The sequence below is a fragment of the Xenopus laevis genome, chromosome 7S (genome assembly GCF_017654675.1).
Source record: "Xenopus laevis strain J_2021 chromosome 7S, Xenopus_laevis_v10.1, whole genome shotgun sequence".
Classification (NCBI taxonomy): Eukaryota; Metazoa; Chordata; class Amphibia; order Anura; family Pipidae; genus Xenopus; species Xenopus laevis.
Window position 1 is genome coordinate 95,540,487 of NC_054384.1, and position 23,113 is coordinate 95,563,599.

Sequence of the window (23,113 nt, forward strand, 5' to 3'; positions counted from 1 at the left end):
CGGATCTGCCGCTCCCTTATGGTCTGGGCTACAATTAGGGAATGTGCCCAGTGGGACGTGAGCCCTCTAGTAAGTCAACTGCTGGGGAAGGCATTTGCCCCGTGGTACTGCTGTCATTGGGTTAGATTGATGCCCTCCTGTAACAGCTCCAGTAAGTGTAATTTGGCCCTGTCATCCAGTGGCAGTTAATTACTCATGTCAGGAAAGCTGTGAGACATATACATTTGGGGTAAAACCGCCAATGCGTAAACCGGCACAGACACCTAGATTCCCAATTTCCTGCTGGTGGCCTTGGGCATGTGCAATGCTCTGCTTATCCCCCCAGCACTGCTCCAACTTGTATGTAATGGGGAGTTAGTTCCTTAGAGGCAATTCATAATCTTGATGCCAATATTCATGATTTTCCCCAAATGGAATTTTCCTGCACTGATTCAGTTTGTTTCCAGATTATCTCTATGGGGAAGTTGGCTCATTCCTCTTTATTTGATCATGTGGCACTTAATCTTTCTGATTGTATATTTATTGCTCTTTTACTTCCTGTTCCCTGTACTATTAATAAACTGTACGTATACATTCTGCACAGGGAGGCACTGGCTCTAGCCATTAGTATTTTGGTGTTTTGCAGAAGGGAAAGAGCAGTCAATAATATATGTTGCTAAACTTGACTTTTGCCAACCTGACTGTCGCTTCTCAACCAGTCAGTCAGCATCTGGCAAATACTCTTATAACTAAATTATAAATCATATACACAGACAATATTATGATAGATATAAAAAAGGTATATTTTCTGGTGTCAGTATTTTTTTTTAAAGGGGGGCTGCCCGTCTATCAGTGCTTACAGGGAACCTCTCCATCTATCGGTGCTTAAAGGGACCCTCTCCATCTATCGGTGCTTAAATGGACCCTCTCCATCTATCGGTGCTTAAATGGACCCTCTCCATCTATTGGTGCTTAAAGGAAAACTATACCCCCCAAACAATGTAGGTCTCTATAAAAAGATATTGTATAAAACAGCTCATTTGTAAAATCCTGCTTCATGTAAATAAACCATTTTCATAATAATATACTTTTCTAGTAGTATGTGCCATTGGGTAATCATAAATAGAAAATTGCCATTTTAAAAAATAAGGGCCGCCCCCTGGGATCGTAGGATTCACTGTACTCACAAACATACCAACAAACCATACATGTTAGGTCACATGAGCCAATTAACAGACAGAGTTCTGTCTTTTGCTTCAACACTTCTTTCTGTTACAGTTAGAGTTGAAGTATTTCTGGTCAGGTGATCTCTGAGGCAGCACAGAGACCATCACAAAATGGTGGCTCAAGGCAAGAGATGTAAAAGGGCAAGATTTACTTAAATATATATTCCAGTTTGGTAAGATTCTTTAATATGCCACTTAATATGATATGAACTATCTGTTGCTTAAGTGTTCATTTTGGGGGTATAGTTTTCCTTTAAAGGGACCCTCTCCATCTATCGGTGCTTAAAGGGACCCTCTCCATCTATCGGTGCTTAAAGGGACCCTCTCCATCTATCGGTGCTTACAGGGACCCTCTGTGGCCTGTGCAGGGGAGCTGGTGGCACTCGGCACACTGCTCTGTAGTTTAGGAACCAATCGGCAGGCTGACCTGATGGGGATCTGAAGCCTATCTTTGCTTGTGTAACTGCAGTGCCGTGATTTCCTATCCCCCTCCTTCTGTGCTTTTGGCAGGGACCATTAGGACACGCCCACCCCTTATTTAAAAAATTGGACAGGGACCACAGCAGATCTATAGGAAACTCCAATAAAGGGACACTATATATTATTCATAATTGCCTACAAAATCAAGGTTTTTTCAATTATTTTATGTGTCCTTTAATTAAAAACCTGTTTGCCCTCTGATAGCATTCACTGAACAAGAACGCATACTAATTTGTGTGTATTTGTTAGACACACATACGGCACATCTAGTGGAACACTACAGCCTACTATCCTTGTATTACCAGCATCATTTTGTAATAGGCACCAGTAGGTGCTGTTGTACTCAAGCATGAAAAACTGCTTCTCCACATAAGCTTACAATCTTATTGGCCTATCCGAAGGGCTTCTGGTTGGTTTTAAAATCCCATCAGATGAGGATCATAACTGTGTGTTGATGAGGTCCTGCACTGGTGTGTCTCTGTACCCCCCTCCGTATAATCTATTTATTGTCTCTAGGGCCAATGTGGGTGGCTAAATCGGGCAGAGATCATCTCGTTCAGCAGCCTTGCCTAGTGAGCAGATAGGCTTCTGGTTGGTCATTTTAATTGTTACTGTAAATGAGCACAGATGAGGGTTTTGTCTACTGACAAGTTGACAACTCATGTAATTGGCAGGAATTGTCTGGTTTTTGGCCACAATTTTCTTTTTTCTAATTTCCTGGATTTCTAGTGGGATTTCTAGTGGGATTCAATGCAAAATGCTGAGCATAGGAGTTCAGTCTCTTAAAGTGGACCTGTTACCCAGAAATAAAAATCTGTATAATAAAAGTCCTTTACAAATTAAACATGAAATCCGTGAATTTTTTTCATTAAAACGTTCATAGCTGTTGTAAAACTTCAGCTGTCAATCATACCTTAGGCATAGAGGCAGGTCAAGCTATTACTTTCACTTTCCATTCAGCACTTCCTAGATGTCACTGCTCTCCCAACATTCCCCCTATTTTCTTAACCATTTAATTGGGAAGCCAGGGCTTGGGGATAGACATCAGGTCCCCCATTCTGGTGCACAAACAAGATTCTGAGATGATACAAGGCTTGTCTTAATAACAGTGTCCACAATATGGCTCCTGCCTGTTTGTTATAGTTATGAATTCCCAGACTGATGGAAACAAGATTCAAATAATTTATACAGTTTAATTAAAGTTTATTTTGCTTGACTAACATGATAAAATAGGATTTGGAATAATTTTTTTGGGTGACGGGTCCCCTTTAATCCCTGCAATGTTGCACTTTGGCATTCAGAATAGTTGGTTTAGAAGATCAAGCCGATGCTGTATATATATGGCATATTTGTGCATACAAAACCACACGGTTTTTGTGCCTTGCACCATAAGGCAACTCAATATCTGGGAGTGTTCAGTGCTCTGAGTGAGCCAGCCATGCCATGGATTTCCCCTTGCACGTTTTTTTTGTAGAGAGCCAGAAGGGCTCCAAGTATGTTGATAGTGTATCCTAGTGATGGTTGTGAGTCTCCAGCATTATCCAGCAGGACTGTCAGGCCGGGTGAATGCTTTACAGGTGAATGCTGCCTATATAGTCATTGTTTAATCTCACGGAAACAGCTGAGGAATGTGAGTGGTTTTTAAGGGCTTTGAGCTTTTGTCTACGGAACAACAAAGCCTTTTTTTAGGTTTCCTTGCGGAGAGGCCACAATCTGCTGTTAAATTTAAACACTCCGGAATCCTTTCTCCTGCAGGAGATACAATTTCATTCATCAGGAAATGGCTGGGCTATTGGCAGGCTGGGCTACAGACAATTACTGGCTGGGAAGGATGGAACGTATGGTGCTTTTAACTTTTTTTTTTTGCAATGGAAAAGTTTTACATTTCCTCTTATATTTTTCTCTAAGGAGGATAAAAAGGAATGTCGGACTATTAGCAGATGGTGTAGTAAATTGCTTTCATCATTTTAACTGCTTGAGTCAAGAAAAGGTTACAGGTTGATTGGTTAGTGCCCATATAGTGTGGGGATATCAGAACATTATGGGGCACATTTACTAAGCTCGAGTGAAGGATTCGAATGAAAAAAACTTTGAATTTCGATGTTTTTTTTTTAGGTACTTCGACCATCGAATACGCTACTACGACCTTCGACTACGACTTTGATTCGAACGGTCGAACTAAAAATTGTTCGACCATTCGATAGTCAAAGTACTGTCTCTTTAAAAAATACTTTGACTACATATTTCGGTAGGTTAAACCTACCGAGGTACAATGTTAGACCTTCCCCATCACTTTTCTAAGGTTTTTTTGATCGAAGGAAAATCCTTTGATCGATCGATTAAAATCCTTCGAATCATTCGATTCAAAGGCTTTCATTGTTCGATCGAACAATTTCTCAATCGAACGCAGAATTTGCAGTAAATCCTTCGAATTCGATATTCGAATTCGTAGGATTTTACTTCGAGGGTCGACTTTGAGGGTTTATTAACCCTCAATATTCGACCCTTAGTAAATGTGCCCCTATTTCTTGATAACCAAAAGTTTTAACTTCCTATCAGTTAAGTAAAACTGGTGACACGGGGAAGGCAGGGGATTTACTCCTCTGTGAAACTGCAGTTGCACACACCGGTTTTCCCCCACACACTCTGAAAACTTAAAGGAACCGTAACACTACAAAGCCAAACTGTTTTTAATGAAATGACACGAACGTACCTTTGCCCTGCACTGGTAAAACTGGTTTGTTTGCTTCAGAAACACGACTATAGTTTTTATAAACAAAGTGGCCTGAAATAGCTGCCGACGCACTAATATTACAACTAAAAAAAATACACTTGCTGGTTCAGGAATGAAATTTTATATTGTAAAGTGAATTATTTGCAGCGTAAACAGTGTCATTTCGAAATTAAAAACAACATCATAAAAATCATGAATCAGAATCCCTTTACACTACATGTGTTATAGGAACCTTAGGGGTCCGTTTATTAAAGTGCGGTAAATCTGACTATACCTTTTTCCGCATGTTATCGCTGAGAATATTCGCAGCGACTAAGTTTACTAAACAGCGATGCGCTCAGAAGTCATTGCAATCACTTGCGGTAACTACGTTAAAGAACCATTAACCATTTAGCAAGTTCTGGCGACAAATTACGTTTTTGCAAATATTTATGCTATAAAATAGTCTTGTTTTATGGCGGTTATTATGGCAATTTTTACTGTGACATTTATGACCAGAAATGCATCTTCAAAACTCATAAACTTTATTGACTGATGATTATACCATCCAACAACATTACCAGAGTAACACCAATCAAACATTTATGCATCATATAAACCCTTCTGCCAATAGAATCATATGAACAAGAAATCATACCAGTCAATCTCTTTGCTTCATAGAAATGCACAGTTTAATGTAGCCAATCACAATGAAACCAAAAAAGCGTAGAGGCTGACGATTCCTTGGACTGTGATGCCCGCTGTTAATAATACGACTCTGAGCTGAAACTGCTGCAGCAGATAGAAGCAGAAGCCAAAACTGTCAGCAATAACTACAGATCTCTTGCCTGTCGGCAAAGAATGATGGGTAAAAAAAAAAAAGTATTATGGGATATTTCCTGCCCCTTGAGAATTTTCTGGCGAAAACATACTTTTACGCCACTACATAGGTGGCGGTAAAATTTAGCCAATATTCTTGCGTAAATTTTGTCTTTTGCACATTTTGCGGTTTACTAAACCAGGTGTTAATGTGTACGTAGCTTCATTTTCAGTGAATGCGATAACTGGCGAAAACTAAAATATAAATTCACAAATTTTTATTTACCGCAGGTTAGTAAACTGGCGAAAACATATTTGGCGACAAATTTATCTATATTTTGTGCGCATATTTTTACCGCAATTTAGAAAACTGACCCCTTAGACTCTACTAGGACAGGGACTGATGTGAATAATGCCTAATCTCTGCAGAGCACTGCAGAATATATAGCTCAGGGGTGTCCAAACTTTTTACAACGAGGGCCAGATTTGGTGAGGTGAAAATGTGTGGGGGCCGACCATTTAGCCTGACATTCTTTGATTCAAACCATTAAGTTGATATTAATGAAGCTGCTGGGCTGTTGGATCCCAGGCAAAATGAAATGTGAAGCCACTAAGCATTCTCACATTTGCTGGTGACTTTCTTCGATTTCAGACAATTTTGGAGCAAAAATCTGCTGGACCAAAATGTCTAGAGGTTGACCCATTTTACCAATATTTATTGAAATTGTATATGGGCCCCCCTCTGTAGTTACACTCCTGGCGACCGGCGAATCTGTCCCATTTTGCTTCTTGGAAATTTATGCGAAAGTGAAAATTTTAAAAAGGTGTATTTTCACATATATTCATTTATTTTTTCACTGCACACATTGCGCTACTTTTGAAGTGCCTCCTGGCTGTTTTTTTTGCTGACTTTGGCCTGTGACTGATCACAGTGTGTGATTGCTCTCTAATTACACCTGTAGAGATGTTTGGTTTTCTGGTTGGGGGTTAAGTTGCTGCTGTTTTGGAAACTCCCACTTTTCCAGATATATTAATATAGACTGCATATCATTTTTGGCTGCTATTCACCACTGAATATCTGCCTGTTAGTGGCATGTTGACTGCCGACATTGATTCTTTCGACGGGGCTAGTGTCAATAAAGAATCGAGGACATCTGATTGCAGTAAAGAACTGCCAATCACAAGGGAGATTATATTGCCTTTTATTATATATTTATTGTTTTAATGCAGAGGCTTCCAGATTTTTTAGGTTGAAGCCTCCTTTTGATGTCCACAATTAGAGCTATATAAAAACCTTATCATGATAGCCTTTTATTGCTGTAGGAGTGTGCAGAACATGAAGTCATGCATACATAGAAAGCTCACCATTAAACTGCGCCCCCATCTACAGCTTATGCCTCGTTGGGGAGGCAGGCCCATATTTTGATAGGAAACTCTTCACTGGATGTTATGGCCCCATCTTCCCTCTTGTGACTTTGTGTGTACCGTATGTATAATTGCTTTTCTTCCCCCTGGTTTATGGTTAAACACGTTGCATCTGGGCTGGATACATTGCCCTTGGTTGCTAGTGCACAGCTGCTCACAATTTATCTGTTGTTTTCCTTGCCAGTGATACAATGTTATGCATAATGCATGGACTTTGTAAGCTGCTGGCACACGGCTGCACATACTGTGCCCTTCTTTCCCAGATTTATAGTATCCACCTTGAATCATCTGAGGAAGGTCTTGTCCCAGACTATGATTTATTTCTGTCACATCTCTGCTCTGGTGTTCGAATCTGTATGCACATTAAATACCCATCACTTTGTCCTCCAAGTGCCTTTCCTTGTAAATGTTTTGATTGTTTGTTTCTTCTCCGTGCTTATCTCCTGGTTTCACCATTGGCAATACTTCATTCGTACTACAATCTACTGAGCACCCAGCCTCAAATTTCTCATCTCAGCAAGTTTATAGGGCAGTGGAACACAATGCAACTTCATGCATTTATTCCATATAAAAAAAAAAATGCACCAGTCAAAATGCTGAAATCACACTGTGCGCCACTGCCTGTAGATTCTCCCTCTCTCTTCATAACTTTGAGCTAATCTCTTGATCATATCTTAAACAGTAGTATCAGAACTGGTTTCTTAGCACCCATCCATTATATGTATCCATGGATTATCAACCCGCTGGGCAGCAGCGCACATAGCTGGGGTCCCGCAGAGCAGTTCTTTTGGGTGTAAAGATTGGGCTAGCAGGTATTGTAGGGCAATTAATGTCTGCTGATAATCTTGCACCTTTTGCACCTAACTAATTGCTCCGTTTCCCTTCAGTTTTGCAGGCACAACAGATTACAGTCAATGAGAAGGTGACCGGTACCCTGGGGCAGCAAGTCACCCTTCCCTGCACATTTACCAGCAATGGTGTTGACATGCAAGTGACTCAGATAATGTGGATAAAAGATAGTATCAACATTGCTACCTACAGCCCCCAGTTTGGCATACACATACAGAACACGAATGATTTTAATCTCACTGCCAACCCGAGCAGCGCAACGCTCCTTATAAAGTCGCTGCGGGCTTCTGATGAGGGCAACTATATCTGTGAGGTCACCACCTTCCCAGGCGGCAACCGTAGGGACACTACATATCTCAGTGTGAAAGGTAAGTAAGAAAAGGCAAAGTGATTTTTACAGACCTGGGCCTTCTACAAATATCATAGTGTTATTACAAATCACTCTTTGCGCTAGATACTCACAACCTGTTTGTCTCTCTGTAGCTGATCCAAAAAACTCTGCGGAAGCTATTCCTGTAGTTGCCGGCGACATAGAGGTTCCGGTAGCAAAATGTGCATCGGTCAATGGCAGACCCCCTTCCCAGATCACTTGGAGGTCGACACTCCCTGGCAATTTTGCTACGACTATAAATAACAACACTGATGGTACATACACGGTGGTGAGCATTTACAAGCTCGTCCCAACCTGGACTGCTGATAAGCAAGAGGTCACCTGCGTTATATCCTACGATTCTAAAGAGTCGCCAATTCCCGTCACTCTGTCTGTACAATGTGAGTATATTTTGCTTGTGTGCCATGAGTGTTGAGACGGTGCCAATCATGCAATGGAATTCCCTTTATTGTATAATATAAATATTCTATACAATCCTGTAACGTTGGTTGTTGCATTGTACCACAATTCATACCTGTCTGTGACCTGCTACTAATGGTTTGTCTGCACACACCAACCTGACCTTGGGATAAATTTAAGGGACCTGTGGGTATGGGACAATTTGCGCATTACCACTGTAAAAGAATCTCAGTATCCCCAGTTTCTAATGCAGGGGTCCCCAACCTTTTTCACCCGTGAGCAACATTCATATGTAAAAAGAGTTGGAGAGCAACATGAGCATGAAAAATGTTCCTGGGGGTGCCAAATAAGGGCTATGGCTATTGGTAGCCCCTATGTGGACTGGCAGCCTACAGGAGCTTCTGTTTGGCAGTACACCTGTTTTTTTCTGCAACTAAATTTGCCTGGAATTCAAAAATAAGCACCTGCTCTGAGGCCACTGAGAGCAACATCCAAGGGGTTGGGTAGCAACATGTTGCTCATGAGCTACTGGTTTGGGATCACTGTTGTAATGCATCTCCATGCAATTTCTATGGCTTCCCTTGTGCCTTTAATAGTGTTTGTATGTCTGTCTGTCCTCATACTATTGCGTTTCCCAGGGATCTGATTTTAAGCTTTTGATCATTGCTCCCTTGCAGACAGCCCAATTGTTGCCATCGAAGGATACGATAACAATTGGTACCTGAAACGTACTGGGGCCTCTCTTACCTGCAGCGCACATGGGAACCCCCAACCTACTTCATACACCTGGAAAACGTGAGTGAAAATACAATGCAATGCTATGTTCCGTCGTAACAGGCATCCTTGGTTTTAGAAATGCAAAGATAAGCTGGAAAGGCACCTGGCTCGTAAAGACTGCAATAATGGCCTTGGTAAATAAAGCCCTACAACAGTATAAGCTTATAGAAAATGTAAAGAAGAGACTACATTTGTCCATGACTTGAAACCCACAGCAACCATTCAGTCCTTTCTTTCCATTGTTCAGTTGCAGCAATTGAGACAATTCTAACTGCCACTTGGTTGCTATGGGTTACGAGATCTGGGCAAGCTATGCCTGTTATTACATTAGTCATTAACAGTCATTTTATTTCTAATGACCCGTCCCCTCGGTAACAGGAACAAAAGAATAATAATCCAGCGACCTGGCAATTTCCTCTCTTCTCCTTTTCCTTATTTCCTTACCTTTGAAAACCCAAAATATTTATGTCATTCATACCATCTCTTCTTCTGTGGCTCTGCGTATCCGACAAATATGTTCTTAAGGTTTTATTGATGATTATTGACATTAAAGGGGTGGTTCACCTTTAAGTAAACGTTTAGTATGTTAATGCTGTAATTGATGGACCGGGTTGTGGTTTTCTTAGTTAATCTGATATCTGGTTCCCAAACTTTATGTTTTCAGATACAGTGAAGTTGCAATAACAATTAATATATTCAGGAACAGATACGCCAATGCAGGAACTATGCTGCTACATTATTTATTTAACACGACATGTTTCGAGCTGTGGGCTCTTGAGAACACTTGAGAAAGCGCCCACATCTCGAAACATGTTAAATAAATAATGTAGCAGCATAGTTCCTGCATTGGCGTATCTGTTCCTGAATATATTAATTGTTATTGCAACTTCAATTTTAGTATGTTATAGAACGACCAATTCTAAGCAACTTTTCCATTGGTTTTCATTATTTATTTTTTATAGTTTTATAATTATTTGCCTTTTTCTTCTGACTCTTGCCAGCTTTCAAATGGGCGTCGCTGACCCCCATCTAAAAAGTATATGCTCTATAAGGCTACATATTGTTATTGCTAATATGTCCTCTCCTATTCGTATTTCAGTCTTTTATTCAAATCAGTGCATGGTTGCTAGGGTAATACGGACCTTAGCAGCCAGATTGCTGACATTGCAGCCGCTGAATAAAAAGTTAAATAACTCGAAAACCACAAATAATAAAAAATGAAAACCAATTGCAAATTGTATCAGAAACTCATTCTCTACATCATTCTTAAATTTAACTCAAAGGTGAACAACTCCTTTAAATATAGATTTATCAAATTGAGTGACTTTTTTTTTTTTCTTTGCAGGGCTGATGGCTCGCCGCTCCCAAACTCGGTGAAAGCCAGAGATAATGTGCTGTATGTGGAAGAAGTGGATGAGCGAGTGAATACGACAATAGTTTGCGAGGTGACCAATGCCCTAGGGAGCCGAGCATCACAACAGGAGGTGCTAGTGAGAGGTAAGGCCCTGGATGCTGCATGAGCCGAGTGCTGAGCCAGAGTGTGTGCTGGGTTTTTGCATGGGGGGGGGTCTGCTGTCACAAGACCCATGTCATCCTCATACAGGAGGTGGTGGGGCTTTTCTGGACATTTTCGCCATCCCATTCCGGTTATTATCGTGCGTCACTTTCAGCCTATGGCTGTGTCCTTTACCTTTTCAGCTGGGGTATCAGACCTGCCTGTGTATTAGGTGATGACTACAGTATACTTGACAGATGTGTGGTTGACATATATGTATTAGAGATTGAATCGCTGGTGTTGCCAGACTACCTTCTAAAAACCCCTGCTCTCAGAGCAATGATACAAGCAGCGGTCCATCAGGTCCAGCATTTGCATAAAACCAGTTCCTTATCCATCTACCTTTTTGGTTAAAGAGAAAAATCTACCTTATTTAAATGTACAGTAAACATGTTGACATGGGTTATTCTACCTGCTGTGGATTACTAGAAATGGAGAAAGCTTTGCTATTGCTGTTTCCTTAAAGGAGAAGGAAATGCTTTGGGCACTTGGGGGTGCCAAATGTTAGGTAACCCCAAGTGATTGTATTGACTTACCTGAAACCCCCGGGCCTGTGCTCCTATCAGCAGAAAACTGCACCGGCCCGGGGTTATTCCAGCGACCACCACGGATCCTCTGCCGTCTTCCTCTTTCTTCGCGCGGCTGTGCATACACAGTAGAACGATGGATCGATCCGTGGTGCTCACTGGTATAACCTGGGCAGTTTTCTGCTGATAGGAGCACTGACCTGGGGGTTTCAGGTAAGTCAATACAATCACTTGGGGGTGCCTAACATTTGGCACCCCAAGTGCATGAATCCTTATCTTCTCCTTTAACCCTATTAATATCACCCCAGGGTTCAACTGAATTTTCTGCAAGACTTCAGAACGGTTTTGGTGTTTTTTTAAGTTGTTGTAGTTCTGCAATTGCTGAATACTAATTGTAGCACTGCCCTACATACACAAGCCATAAGGCAGGGACATGCAGGCAAACATTGTAGTTTTAAGTCCTCCCTTAGGTGTACAGGGGCTCCCTTAGTTTACAGCAATTTTATAGATATTAGAAATCATAGTGGTATCAGCCATTCAGCCTTTGTTCCAACAATATTTAGGCAGAAAATATGAGTTTGTGCCAAATCCTACCCTAAATTAACTTCAAACTAGGCTTTGGGATTTTGGGTGTATTGAGTTGAACAAATAAGGATTTTACCTAAAGGGAATGGAGGTGCGGGGGGGGGGTTATCCTAAGGGGTAAGCGCATTAAGCTTGCTGGGGTCATGTCTTTGTGACCAGGCACACTGTCGGTTACACCCAAATATTTTCCCAATGATCCTGTATTTGTACTGTTGCCTCTTTATTTCATACCTGATAAAAATAGAGCATTTTTTTTTTTTTTTAACATGATTGCGTGAAACTTTTCTGTCTAGTTCTACATTTGTCCTATTAAATTGCTTCCTCAATCTGTTGTGTTTTTAGTGTGGGTACATTCTGTCACCTTCCGTTGTCGCTTAATATGAATTTCTGTTGGTGCCAGATTTTGTTTTGAACTGCTCCAGTGAAAGTGAAGAAAAATGTAACTATTTGTATAAAGGGTTTTATTGGTGTGTTCTCAAAATAGGCATAATGTTCCGTGAAAAGAGACGCTTATATATAAGCAAGTTTTTATTTATGTGTATTAACAGGTGCTGCCATACAGCTTTTATTGCTAAGGTCTACCTGGTGTTTCTTCTCATATAGTGCCCCAGTGGCCAAAGAAGTATGAAACTATGGGATGGGTTGACGATTCCAAGCAGTAGTTATTTTGGGGGGCTTTATTTTGGGGGTGAGCAAACTGCAGAATTGATATCGGAATCCATTACTGACATTGGACGTGCTGTTTAGGATATCTGACGGCAGCAGCCAGGAAGTCCACCAGCTACAGACCGAATATAGTTCAACATAGCAAGTAATCAGTTGTTTAGGTTATTAAGAACAATCTGTTTTATAGTCCGACATTTGGGGTTACAGTCACCAGGCGTGTTCCAGGGGTACCCAGGTTACAAATTAACACTCACCCCAAATCTCACCCTGACTGCTCTTCAGGCTGGGCCCCCTTAGCTCATAACAAAGTTACAGATATATAGAAACAATGGCATAACAATCACTCTCCTATTGTTCCAGGGGTACCCAGGACACAAATAAGCACTCACCCCAAATCTCACCCTAACTGGCTTTCAGGCTGGGCCCCCTTCGCTCATAACTACATTATATATGCATAGACACTTTGGTGTAACGGTCATCCTCCTATTGTTCCAGTGGTACCCAGAGCACTCATCCCAAATCTCACCCTTAATGGCCTTAAGGATGCCCCCTTACCCACTGCTTTATCTCACAGGAGCCTATCTTACAGAATGCAATATCTACATATTAGGAAAGTTCCCTTGGATCAATAACAAGTTCTACTTCACTTTCGAATTGGGGAAACTCTTAGCAGTTTATTCATCACTCCTTTATTTGGTGTCTACTCTCGCATTTAGGTCATGTTTTCTTTTGGCACACCCAAAAAAAACCTGTTTCCTTTCCCGTAGGTGTTAAAGTCCCTATGTTGACCTCAATTATCCAGAAAGCTCTCAAGTCATATGTGAAACGCCCTGAATTTGGGGTGTTTCCCAGTGAAATGGGAGTTTGTGATTGGCACAGATGTGTAGAGCAGGGCGATCCAGTGCGAGGCCCACGCACAATGTTATTGCAGGATGTCCCAGAGCAGAGAGCACACTCCGACTTCAGATATAATGTGTAACACATCCGTGTGCCCCAAGGGATAGACCAAAAAGAGCACTGAACCATTAACGTTATTGTTAATTAACTTGGAATTATTGCTCCTCTTCCAAAAATGACACTTTTATATAGACCAGTGATCCCCAACCTGTGACTCCTGAGCAACATGTTACTCTCCAACCCCTTGGATGTTGCTCCCAGTGGCCTCAAAGCAGTTGCTTATTTTTCAATACCTGATATGAAGGAAAGCTTTAGTTGCATAAAAACAATGTGTACAGAGGCTCCTGTAGGCTGCCAGTCCACATAGGGGCTACTAATAGTCAATTACGGCCCATATTTGGCACCCCCAGGAACTATTTGCATGCTTATGTTGCTCTTCAACTTTTTTTTACATTTGAATGTGGCCTGGGCCTAGGGCGGCAAAATTTTAGGGGCGGCATGCCGTCCAGTTGCATACCTAAGGAGCACTGGGGACTCCAAGCTCCCCAGTGCTCCTGTGCAAGCTCGTTCACCTCCTCCCCGCTAGGCCGGCACTAGGACCATGCGGGAGAGGGAGCGTGTGCACCCAGAAGCAGACGGCTTTAGGACCATGCAGCCCTGCTGATATTTATTAAATGTACTGACCACAAAGTCTGTTGCCTGGTGAAATGATCAATTAAATCTTTTGGTTGCTTTTTATCTATCGATCCAGTATGGGCAGAGACGCTGCTATTTTGCTTTTCCAAGACGCGCAAATTTGCCTCATGAGGAAACTTCGGGTGACTTCGGAAAGCCGAAGTGATCCACGTGCCATCCCGCCGGTGATTTACATTCTAGGAAGGCATTTCGAGAGATAAGTTTGTCGCTGGACGACTAATCTCTCGAAAATAGCAGCGTGTTTCTGCCCTAATGCTGAATATTGATAATAAACTGATAATGATGGAAATATTTCTGTGGTATAGGATGTGGGAATCATTAACTGCCTGTGGCACATGGGTGATGAAATGATGGCAGGAGCTTGTGGAACCCCCCTGCGTTCTCTCCTAATGTTCCCATCATGCTCACGCCTGCAGGAAATCTACTGCTCTCTATAAAGGGAAGCAGCAGCCTGTACTCCCAAAATGTATATAAAGGAAAGTAAACAGAAGATAAAAAGGTCTATTTTTTTCTTTAGTCAACACTGTTCCAGGTGGTAGTGTCCCACACACCCTCGCCTGGCTCTTTTTATTAAAATTAGTGAGCGGTACTTAGAAAGCTGAGCTGGGTAAAGGTGGCCATACACGGGCCATATTGGCCCGTGTATGGGGGCCCCCGACGGGCTTCCCCGATCAAGATCTGGCCGAAAGTCGGCCAGATCTCGATCGGATGGGACTAAAAATCCCGTCGGATCGCGGCCGCATCTGTTCGGTGATGCGGTCCCGTGATCCGACAGCCCGTTTGCGAACGCTAGGATCCGATCTTTGGGCCCTAGGGCCCACGATCGGATCAGCCCGATATTGCCCACCTCAAGGTGGGCATATCGGAGGGAGATCCGCTCGTTTGGCGACATCGCCAAACGAGCGGATCTCTCCATGTATGGCCACCTTAAGACAATTAGTTTTATCATTGCTGATAAACATTTTCTTTTTAGAATATTAAATATTATCCATTTTCTAGGGTTATGCTTACAATTTCAGAACCACAGCCTGGTTGCTAGGGTAACTTTGCTCTGGTTATTTTTCGCCCACTCAACCAAGCTGTTGTTTGAATGACAGACTGAAAAAAAATTGGATTAAGTATTGGTGTATTAAAATAAATAAATAGAAAATACCTGGCCTAGGATTTGCTGGGGTCAGTAATCCCGAAAACCAGATCGCATACCCCCCAACTGTCCCGTTTTGAGCCTGTAAATTCCTGTCAACTTTTTTCAGTCTGCCATGCCTCCCGCTGGCTAGAATGTAAATCGATGGCAGGATGGAAATCGGTGTGTTTCATTTTCCGAAGTTGCCTCTGGAAAACTAAGCACTCCGATTGATATCCCGCCGGTGATTTACATTCTAGCCGACGGGAGGCAGTTCTGGGAGATTAGTTGCCCTGAAGAAGAGGCGATTTATTGACGGGTGACTAAATCTCTCCGAATCTGAGCGTGTGTCTCTGCCCTAAATGTTGAGAAGTATGAGATGGTATTTTCAGGTTAGAGATAGGCAAGACTTAGGGTCATTTCACACGAGCAGATTGAGATTTAGTCGCCTGGCGACTAATCGCCTCTTCTTCTGGGCGACAATCTCCCCGAACTTCCTTCACGTGTCTTCCCGTCCGCTATAACGAAAAGTCGCCTGCGCTAAAGCACACGCCACACTTCGTTTTCTGAAGTCGCCAGAAGTTGCCTCACGCGGAAACTTAGGGCAACTTCAGAAAACAAGGCGCCGCGTGTGCTTTAGCGCAGGCGACTTTTCATTATAGCGGACGGGAAGTTCGGGGATATTGTCGCCCAGAAGAAGAGGCGATTAGTCGCCAGGCTACTAAATCTCCCCGAATCTGCTCGTGTGGACTGACCCTTAAAGGTAATCGATTTTTGTTTGTTTTTTGTTTTAGTTAATTTCTAAGCTTGTTTATTTTAGTTTATCTTTGTACTGTGAACTTCTCTTAGTTATGCGTGAGTGATGTGGAACTGGATGCTGTTTGTTAAAGTTCAACCAAATCTGCCCAACGTTAAATATAAATCAATTTCCTTCCATCCCTGCATGTGAATGCTTTGTATTTGCAGCACCATAATGAGATGTCTTGTTTGTGCATGTCCCTGTGTTTATGGGTGTGCATGACCTGTATGTATATACACAAATAAACACACAGTGCACATTACTGGGGATGGGTTGGGGTCTGCTGTTGTGTAGTTGGGCAGCCAGTAGAATTGCTGTGTTTCTCTCATATCTAGACCGTGCGCTCGAGACGCAGACAAACAACGCAGGAGCCATTGCCGGGGGTGTCATTGGGGGGGTCCTGGTCCTGCTTCTTCTGGCTGCTGTCATCTTCATCCTCATTCGGAGGGGAGGGGTGCACAAGAAAGAACGGGCATCTTACAACCCAAAGACCAGAATCTTCGGCAGCGGGAAACCCTCCCAGGAATTAACCTACCAGGATGACTCTGAGATGGGTAAACCTCTTAAAGCCTCTGGTCCCCTGAGAGACAGTGGGTTGAGCCCCTCGTTGGCAGAGGAGGATGACTCCGAAGAGAGGATGAAGTACAATGTTCTGGAGGATGATGACGAAGAAGAGAAATTCAACGAGGTGGGGCCCATGCTGCAACTTAGACCTCACCATGATGCCTACTTGGACGATGACATGGAGTCTCAGAATGATGGCTCTATCATCTCCAGGACTGCAGTGTATGTGTAATGCTCCACTATGGTTATGTCTTTCCGCCACTAAGCTCACGTTGACTCCAGGGCCTGTGGCATTCCAAACACATGGACTGCAGTGTATCCATCCACCCTCATCTCAACAATAATCCGGATTGCTGGTGTAGATGTACAAAATGTTCCCATCCACCCACCATATGGACTTCGTTGTGTATCCTCACCACCCATATATCTCCACGCTCCTGCAGTGTGTCACTACCTTGCATCTCATAGACACGGCCTTCACGATCCTATTTCTAATGGACACCGCAAAAACAAATGTGCTCTTTCTTAATTCACCAGGAGTGCTATGTTCTTATAATACCCATTCCCAACACTGCAATGTTCCTCCCTTCCCACCCCCAAACCACTTGGACTTTACAAGGGCAGAATATGAACAGACTCTTACCTGTGTCACTGTGCATCTCAGGGTCCTATTGATGACTGGGGACTAAAGAACGAGTGGCCGTGCTCCACTTACAGGGGAAGGGTTTTTTTAATCATCAGGAAATGGATGCCATTTTTATTTTCTCTGGACTACAAAGTGAGTGTGCCTCGGGGGTAAAAACACAAAGGAGGGTGCACAAGGAAAACAAAAAAAATGAAGAATCGACGGATAATGGGATCATATGAAGTAGGGAGCAGTTAATAGGAAATGTTCCCTTCCCTTAAATTTTTTTTATATATATTTCTGTAAGATAAGAATTTTAATAAAAAATAATTGTAAAAAAGATTCCTGGTTTTAAATGCGTCAATCGCAATAATCAGCTGATCCGTGGGCTTGGAACCACATCTATGTTTCTGTTGATTGTTCTTTGTTTAGTATCCATCTGCTTAAAGGAGAAGGAAAGGTTAAAACTAAGTAAGCCCTATCAGAAAGGTCCATCTAAATATACCAGTAAACCGCCAAAATAATGCTGCTCTGAGTCCCCTGTCAAAAGAAACACTGCATTTCTTTCCTTCTATTGTGTTCACATGGACTTCTGTATCAGACTTCCTGCCTTCAGCTTAAACCTCATTGCCCTGGGCAAGAGCATGCTCAGTTTGCTCCTCTTCCCCCCACCCCTCCCTTCTCTACTGTAATCTGAGCCCAGAGCAGGGAGAGACTCAGGCAGGAAGTGATGTCACACCACATTAATACTGCAGCTCCTATCCTAAACAAACAGAGAGTTTCTAGAGCTTTTTACTCAGGTATGGTAAAACATTCTACAGAATAAATATAGCATTCTAGCTTGCACTATTGCAGCTAATCTATTGGCAATAAAATGCCTCCGTAGCTTTCCTTCTCCTTTAATGATAATTTAAGTGAGGGTTTCTTCTTGGGGCGACTAATCTCCCCGAACTGCATCCCCGCCAGCTAGAATCTAAATCACCGGCAGGATGGCACTCGGAGCACTTTGTTTTGAGTCGCACAAAGTTGCTTCACGAGAAAACTGCCGGCAATTTAGATTCTAGCTGGCAGGGAGGCAGTTCAGGGAGATAAGTTGCCTAAAGAAGAGGAGATTTGTCGCCAAGTGACTAATCTCCCCTAAGTGAGGGCCCTGTTGTTGGGATTCTGATGGGGTTCATATCATTTAGGGCCCTGATGCTAGGATTTTAGTTAGGCCCCTGTTTTTGGTATTATGGGGGGGGGGGGGGTATTCTACAGGGACACATACTGGACTTTGATGGTAACATTTCCATTCAAGGCTTTGTATTTAATAGCTAAAAACAAACTTGATGCAGCTCATTATCTATAAGGTGAAAACATACTTGTGTGTGTATAAAATATAAATGGGAGTGTTCTGTGTGACAACCAGGAGTGATGTTTACCTGGAAATCAATGGCCAAGGTAACCGCTTGGCTGCTCTTGTTGATATTAAGGGAAAAAAAATCTCATGCCCTCTGCCCACAGTGTACTATTGTAGTGATTTAAAGAATAAGGATAAAGACTTGTTCCTAGCAGAGCCATTTCAAAGTCCCCCGAACTTTCTTCGGAGGGCGGAGGGAAGGCAGTTTGGAGAGATTGTCGCCCCAAAGAAGAGGCATTTGTCGCTTGGGCGACCAATCTCCCCCAGGGCTGGTTGTAACGAAGCGGCGCCCCAAGGCCGCACGATCCATACCCTTGCTGCTTCCGGTCGCGCCGCCCTGTGTCCGCAGGGTCCTAGGGCCGGCTGTGGCACTCGCTGAGGCAGAAGCGCTGGGGAGCGTTAAGTCCCCAGTGCCACCCCCCAAAAATTTTGCCGCCCTAGGCCCGGGCCTATATGGCCTTGCCACAAATCCGGGCCTGATCTCCCCAAATCTGCTTGTGTGGCCCGACCCTTAGGCTTTTGGTTCTGCAGCAGAACTAATAAAACGGCTGTTCAGCAGCAAAGTAGGAAGGTCTGTGCATTTGATTTGCTTCTGAGCAGCAATCTGTTTTATCAGACAGTGGATCTGGCTAGGGAACTTTGTAGTTCAACTGCAACATTATGGTATGTTAGGGGGTTTATTTACAGTATGAAAACAGGAAATGAAAGGGAAGCAGACATTTATGAAATGCCATGCAGGCAAAAAAGGGATGCCTGCCTACAGCCATGCCAACCAACAGCTGACAGCCCTCTATAAAACTGCCATGGTTTTAATTCCCTTAGCCTTTGCTTAGCTTTCTTTTCCCACTTTCTCTGCTATTTATCTTGCTATGGTACAAGTCAGATGGGAAGTCTTCTATGATGGTGATTTTTGCCGTGTTTATTAGTGTTACCACTTTTTCTCTTCAGTATTTGATGTGTTCTGCCGCTGTGTGATCTGGAGAGAGACATTTTGGAGTGGTATAATCCAGGGGTGGAACATATATTTACTGCCGTTGCGCTGCTTTTGTCCCAGGCCTGTACAGCAGCCACATGACAGTAGTGCACTCGCTACAGCAATAATGAATAATGTGATATTAATAATATATCAAACAGGTGCTCTTCCTAATGCTAAATAACGAGATCGGCACATGAAAACGAATGCAGAGCTGAGGCTTAGCCTGCACTAAACAAATGGCAAGCCACTACCCAATCCTCTTTGCTTACCCATTGCTTGTCTCTATCATTATAATGATGTCTCATAAACTAGCCTAGACTCTGGCTGCCGCCTTCAAAGGCTTCATGCTAGAACATTGCTCTGTTGGCATTTGGCTGCTTTGTCATCATTGAATGTGAAATATGCTTGGAGGCTTGGTGCAAATAATTTATGGGGACACTAAGCCCTACACTGAATTTCAGCCAATTATTTTTAAAAAGCTCAAATCCCTATACACACACTCATACAGGGCTTTAAAAGAAAAAAAAAAAAAATTGCACAGGGTGAATTTAAAGGGATACTGTCATGGGAAAACATGTTTTTTTTTTTTTTTTTTTTCAAAACACATCAGTTAATAGTGCTGCTCCAGCAGAATTCTGCACTTAAATCCATCTTTCAAAAGAGCAAACAGATTTTGTTATATTCGGTTTTGAAATCTGACATGGGGCTAGAAATATTGTCAGTTTCCCAGCTGCCCCCAGTCATGTGACTTGTGCTCTGATAATGGCCAAACTCGCACACCCAGGCCTTAAAAGCTCCGCCAGGTGCTCAATTGCTTGGAAGGATCGGCACCCTCCTCAAACGGCAAAAGAAGAAAGCAAATGGCACTCACAGCATATTCAAGCAGGATAAACCTTGCGTATGTTTATTTGCACACGATGCAACGTTTCGGGGTGGTCCCCTTTGTCAAGCATTGCTTGACAAAGGGGACCACCCCGAAACGTTGCATCGTGTGCAAATAAACATACGCAAGGTTTATCCTGCTTGAATATGCTGTGAGTGCCATTTGCTTTCTTCTTGTGCTCTGATAAACTTTAGTCACTCTTTACTGCTGTACTGCAAGTTGGAGTGATCTCACCCCCTCCCTCCCCCCCCCCCAGCAGCCTAACAAAAGAACAATGGGAAGGTAACCAGATAGCAGCTCCCTAACACAAGATAAAAGCACCCTGGTGGATCTAAGAAGAACACATTCAGTTACATTAAGTAGGAGAAATAACAGCCTGCCAGAAAGTAGTTCCATCCTAAAGTGCAGGCACAAGTCACATGATTGGGGCAGCTGGGAAACTGACAATATGTCTAGCCCCAAGTCAGATTTCAAAATTGAATATAAAAAAAATCTTTGAGAATTGGATTTCAGTTCAGAAGTCTGCTGGAGCAGCACAATTAACTGATGCGTTTTGAAAAAAACATGTTTTCCCATGACAGTGTCCTTTTAAAGTCCTAGGCCATAATGGAAGGTGGCATGGCGCCCCCTATTGTCCAGGAAACATGCCAATCCATGCTAACCAAAACCAGTATTAAACCATTATAATCAAAAACTCTCGCATAGCTTTTCTGTCTCAAGCAGCAGTCTGCACCATAAAGCTCCAAAACGCAACCAATGCAAGAGACTCCTGTGAAAACGGATTCAAAGCTGTACGGCTTGTGATAGAGCAGTTGGTACTATCTTCCTATAACAGTAACAACTCAACTAAGAGTTTCTCAGGCAGACGAGTTGTTTTACAGGGACACAGTCATCTGAATGTAACCGGGAATCTCCTAAAATAATGAAAGGAACCGCAACACCAAAAAATGTAAGTGTTTTAATGGAATGACAATTAGGGATGCACCGAATCCTGGATTTGGCCAGGATTCAGCCTTTTTCAGCAGGATTCGGATTCAGCTGAATCCTTGTGTCTGGCCGAACCGAATCCTAATTTGCATATGTAAATTAGGGGAGGGGAGGGAAATCACGCGACTTTTCATCACAAAACACGGAAGTGGGAAAAAAATCACACTTTCCCACCCCTAATTTGCTATTTTTGATTTGGTTCGGTATTCGTCGAATCTTTCGCAAAGGATTCGGGGATTTGCCGAATCCCAAACAGTGGATTCAGTGCACCCCTAATGACAATATAATGTACTGTTGCCCTGCACTGGAAAAACTGCTTCAGAAACACTACTATAGTTCATATAAACAAGCTGCTGTGTAGCAATGGCGGCAGCCATTCACGCTAGGGAAAAAAGGAGAAAAGGCACAGGTAACACAGCAGATAAAACACCAATGTATTCTACAGGGCTTATCTGTTATATCCTATGTGACCTGTGCTTTTTCTCCAGCTTGAATGGCTGCCTCCTTGGTTACACAGCAGCTTGTATATAAACTATAGTTTCTGAAGCAAACACAGAACTTTTACTAGTGCAGGGCAACAGTACATTATATTTTAATTACTTCGATACACTTTCATTTTTTTTTTTTTTGGTGTTACTGTTCCTTTAAGATCATAGACACAATAATGCCTAAAATTGACTGAGAGGGTAATTAAACCCCTTTACTTTTTCCTGCCTGAGCAAGGCACCCTGTATATAATTAGTCGTAGATGTAAGTGAGACCATGGAGACTGGTTTGACAAGTTTATAGCTGTGACATGGCTTAGGCAATTGTTATTCAAAGCATTTTTTCTTTTGTTCGGTTCCTGGTTGAGCGAAGGTCAGCCTGACTTGACCTGTATAGTTCCATCATGTGCTGCTCAGATTTTGTTGACCAAACATTTTCAGTCTATAAAATCGGTATCTGGGCAGCCCGCCAAACCCAGGACCACGATTTCTGCCAAACACTACATCGCAATTCATTTGTATAAAAATAGGGCAGATCGCCAACACTTTGTACCTGATTGAGTCAAGTGTATTGGATTTCAAGTGTTTTGCATTGCAACTTTTGTCTCAGAAAGAGCAATTGTATTATGTTGGGCTGCCTTTCTTCTTCAAAAGCAAAAATGCCAAGAGTCATGACTTTTTTGGTTTCCTGAGAGCAAGTTCTTGGCCAGTCCAATGGTCTAGCGCTATACTCAACACTAGTCTATTCCTACTCACTTTGACTGGGATGCAGAGTAGATGCAGATGTACATGGGTTATTCAAAGTAAGCAATATATCAGGCTACATTTGCTGTTGCTTAGAGAAGAAAGTCTTTAATTAAGGTAGCCATAGACATTGAGATCTGCTCGTTTGGCGATGTCACCAAACAAGCAGATCTCTCCACGATATGCCCACATTGAAGTGGGCAATATTGGGCTGATCGGATCATAATGGATCCAATACGTGCGGTCGGATCGTGGGACTGCATACACGCATAGGGATCAGGGAAGATATCGGCCAGATATTGATCGGGGAAGCCAGTTGGATGGCCCCATACGCAGGCTAATAAGCTGCCGACTCTTGTCACCAGCTTTTATCTGCCCGTGTATGGGGGCCTTTAGTGTTCCGCATAACCGAATGTTGTTTCAGGACCCTTATGATAAGGCTATTGTTGGTAGTTAGTCAGAGATCATTAAAGGAGAAGGAAAGCAGTTTATTGCCAATAGATTAGCCACAATAGTGCAAGCTAAATACTTATTTATTCTGTAG

At 42.7% G+C, this 23,113-nt stretch overlaps 1 protein-coding gene across 2 annotated transcripts in view; it reads left to right on the forward strand.

The window, feature by feature from the left end:
* LOC100505446 (nectin-2beta) overlaps positions 1-23,113 on the forward strand; it is a 40,714-nt gene that overhangs the window by 11,838 nt on the left and 5,763 nt on the right. The window contains exons 2-6 of one of the 2 annotated variants that reach the window (XM_018226775.2): positions 7,530-7,859; positions 7,975-8,262; positions 8,959-9,076; positions 10,404-10,555; positions 16,242-17,284. In XM_018226775.2, the coding sequence (XP_018082264.1) occupies positions 7,530-7,859; positions 7,975-8,262; positions 8,959-9,076; positions 10,404-10,555; positions 16,242-16,702 (1,349 nt within the window). In that variant the 3' untranslated portion in view covers positions 16,703-17,284. 2 annotated transcript variants of the gene reach the window in all.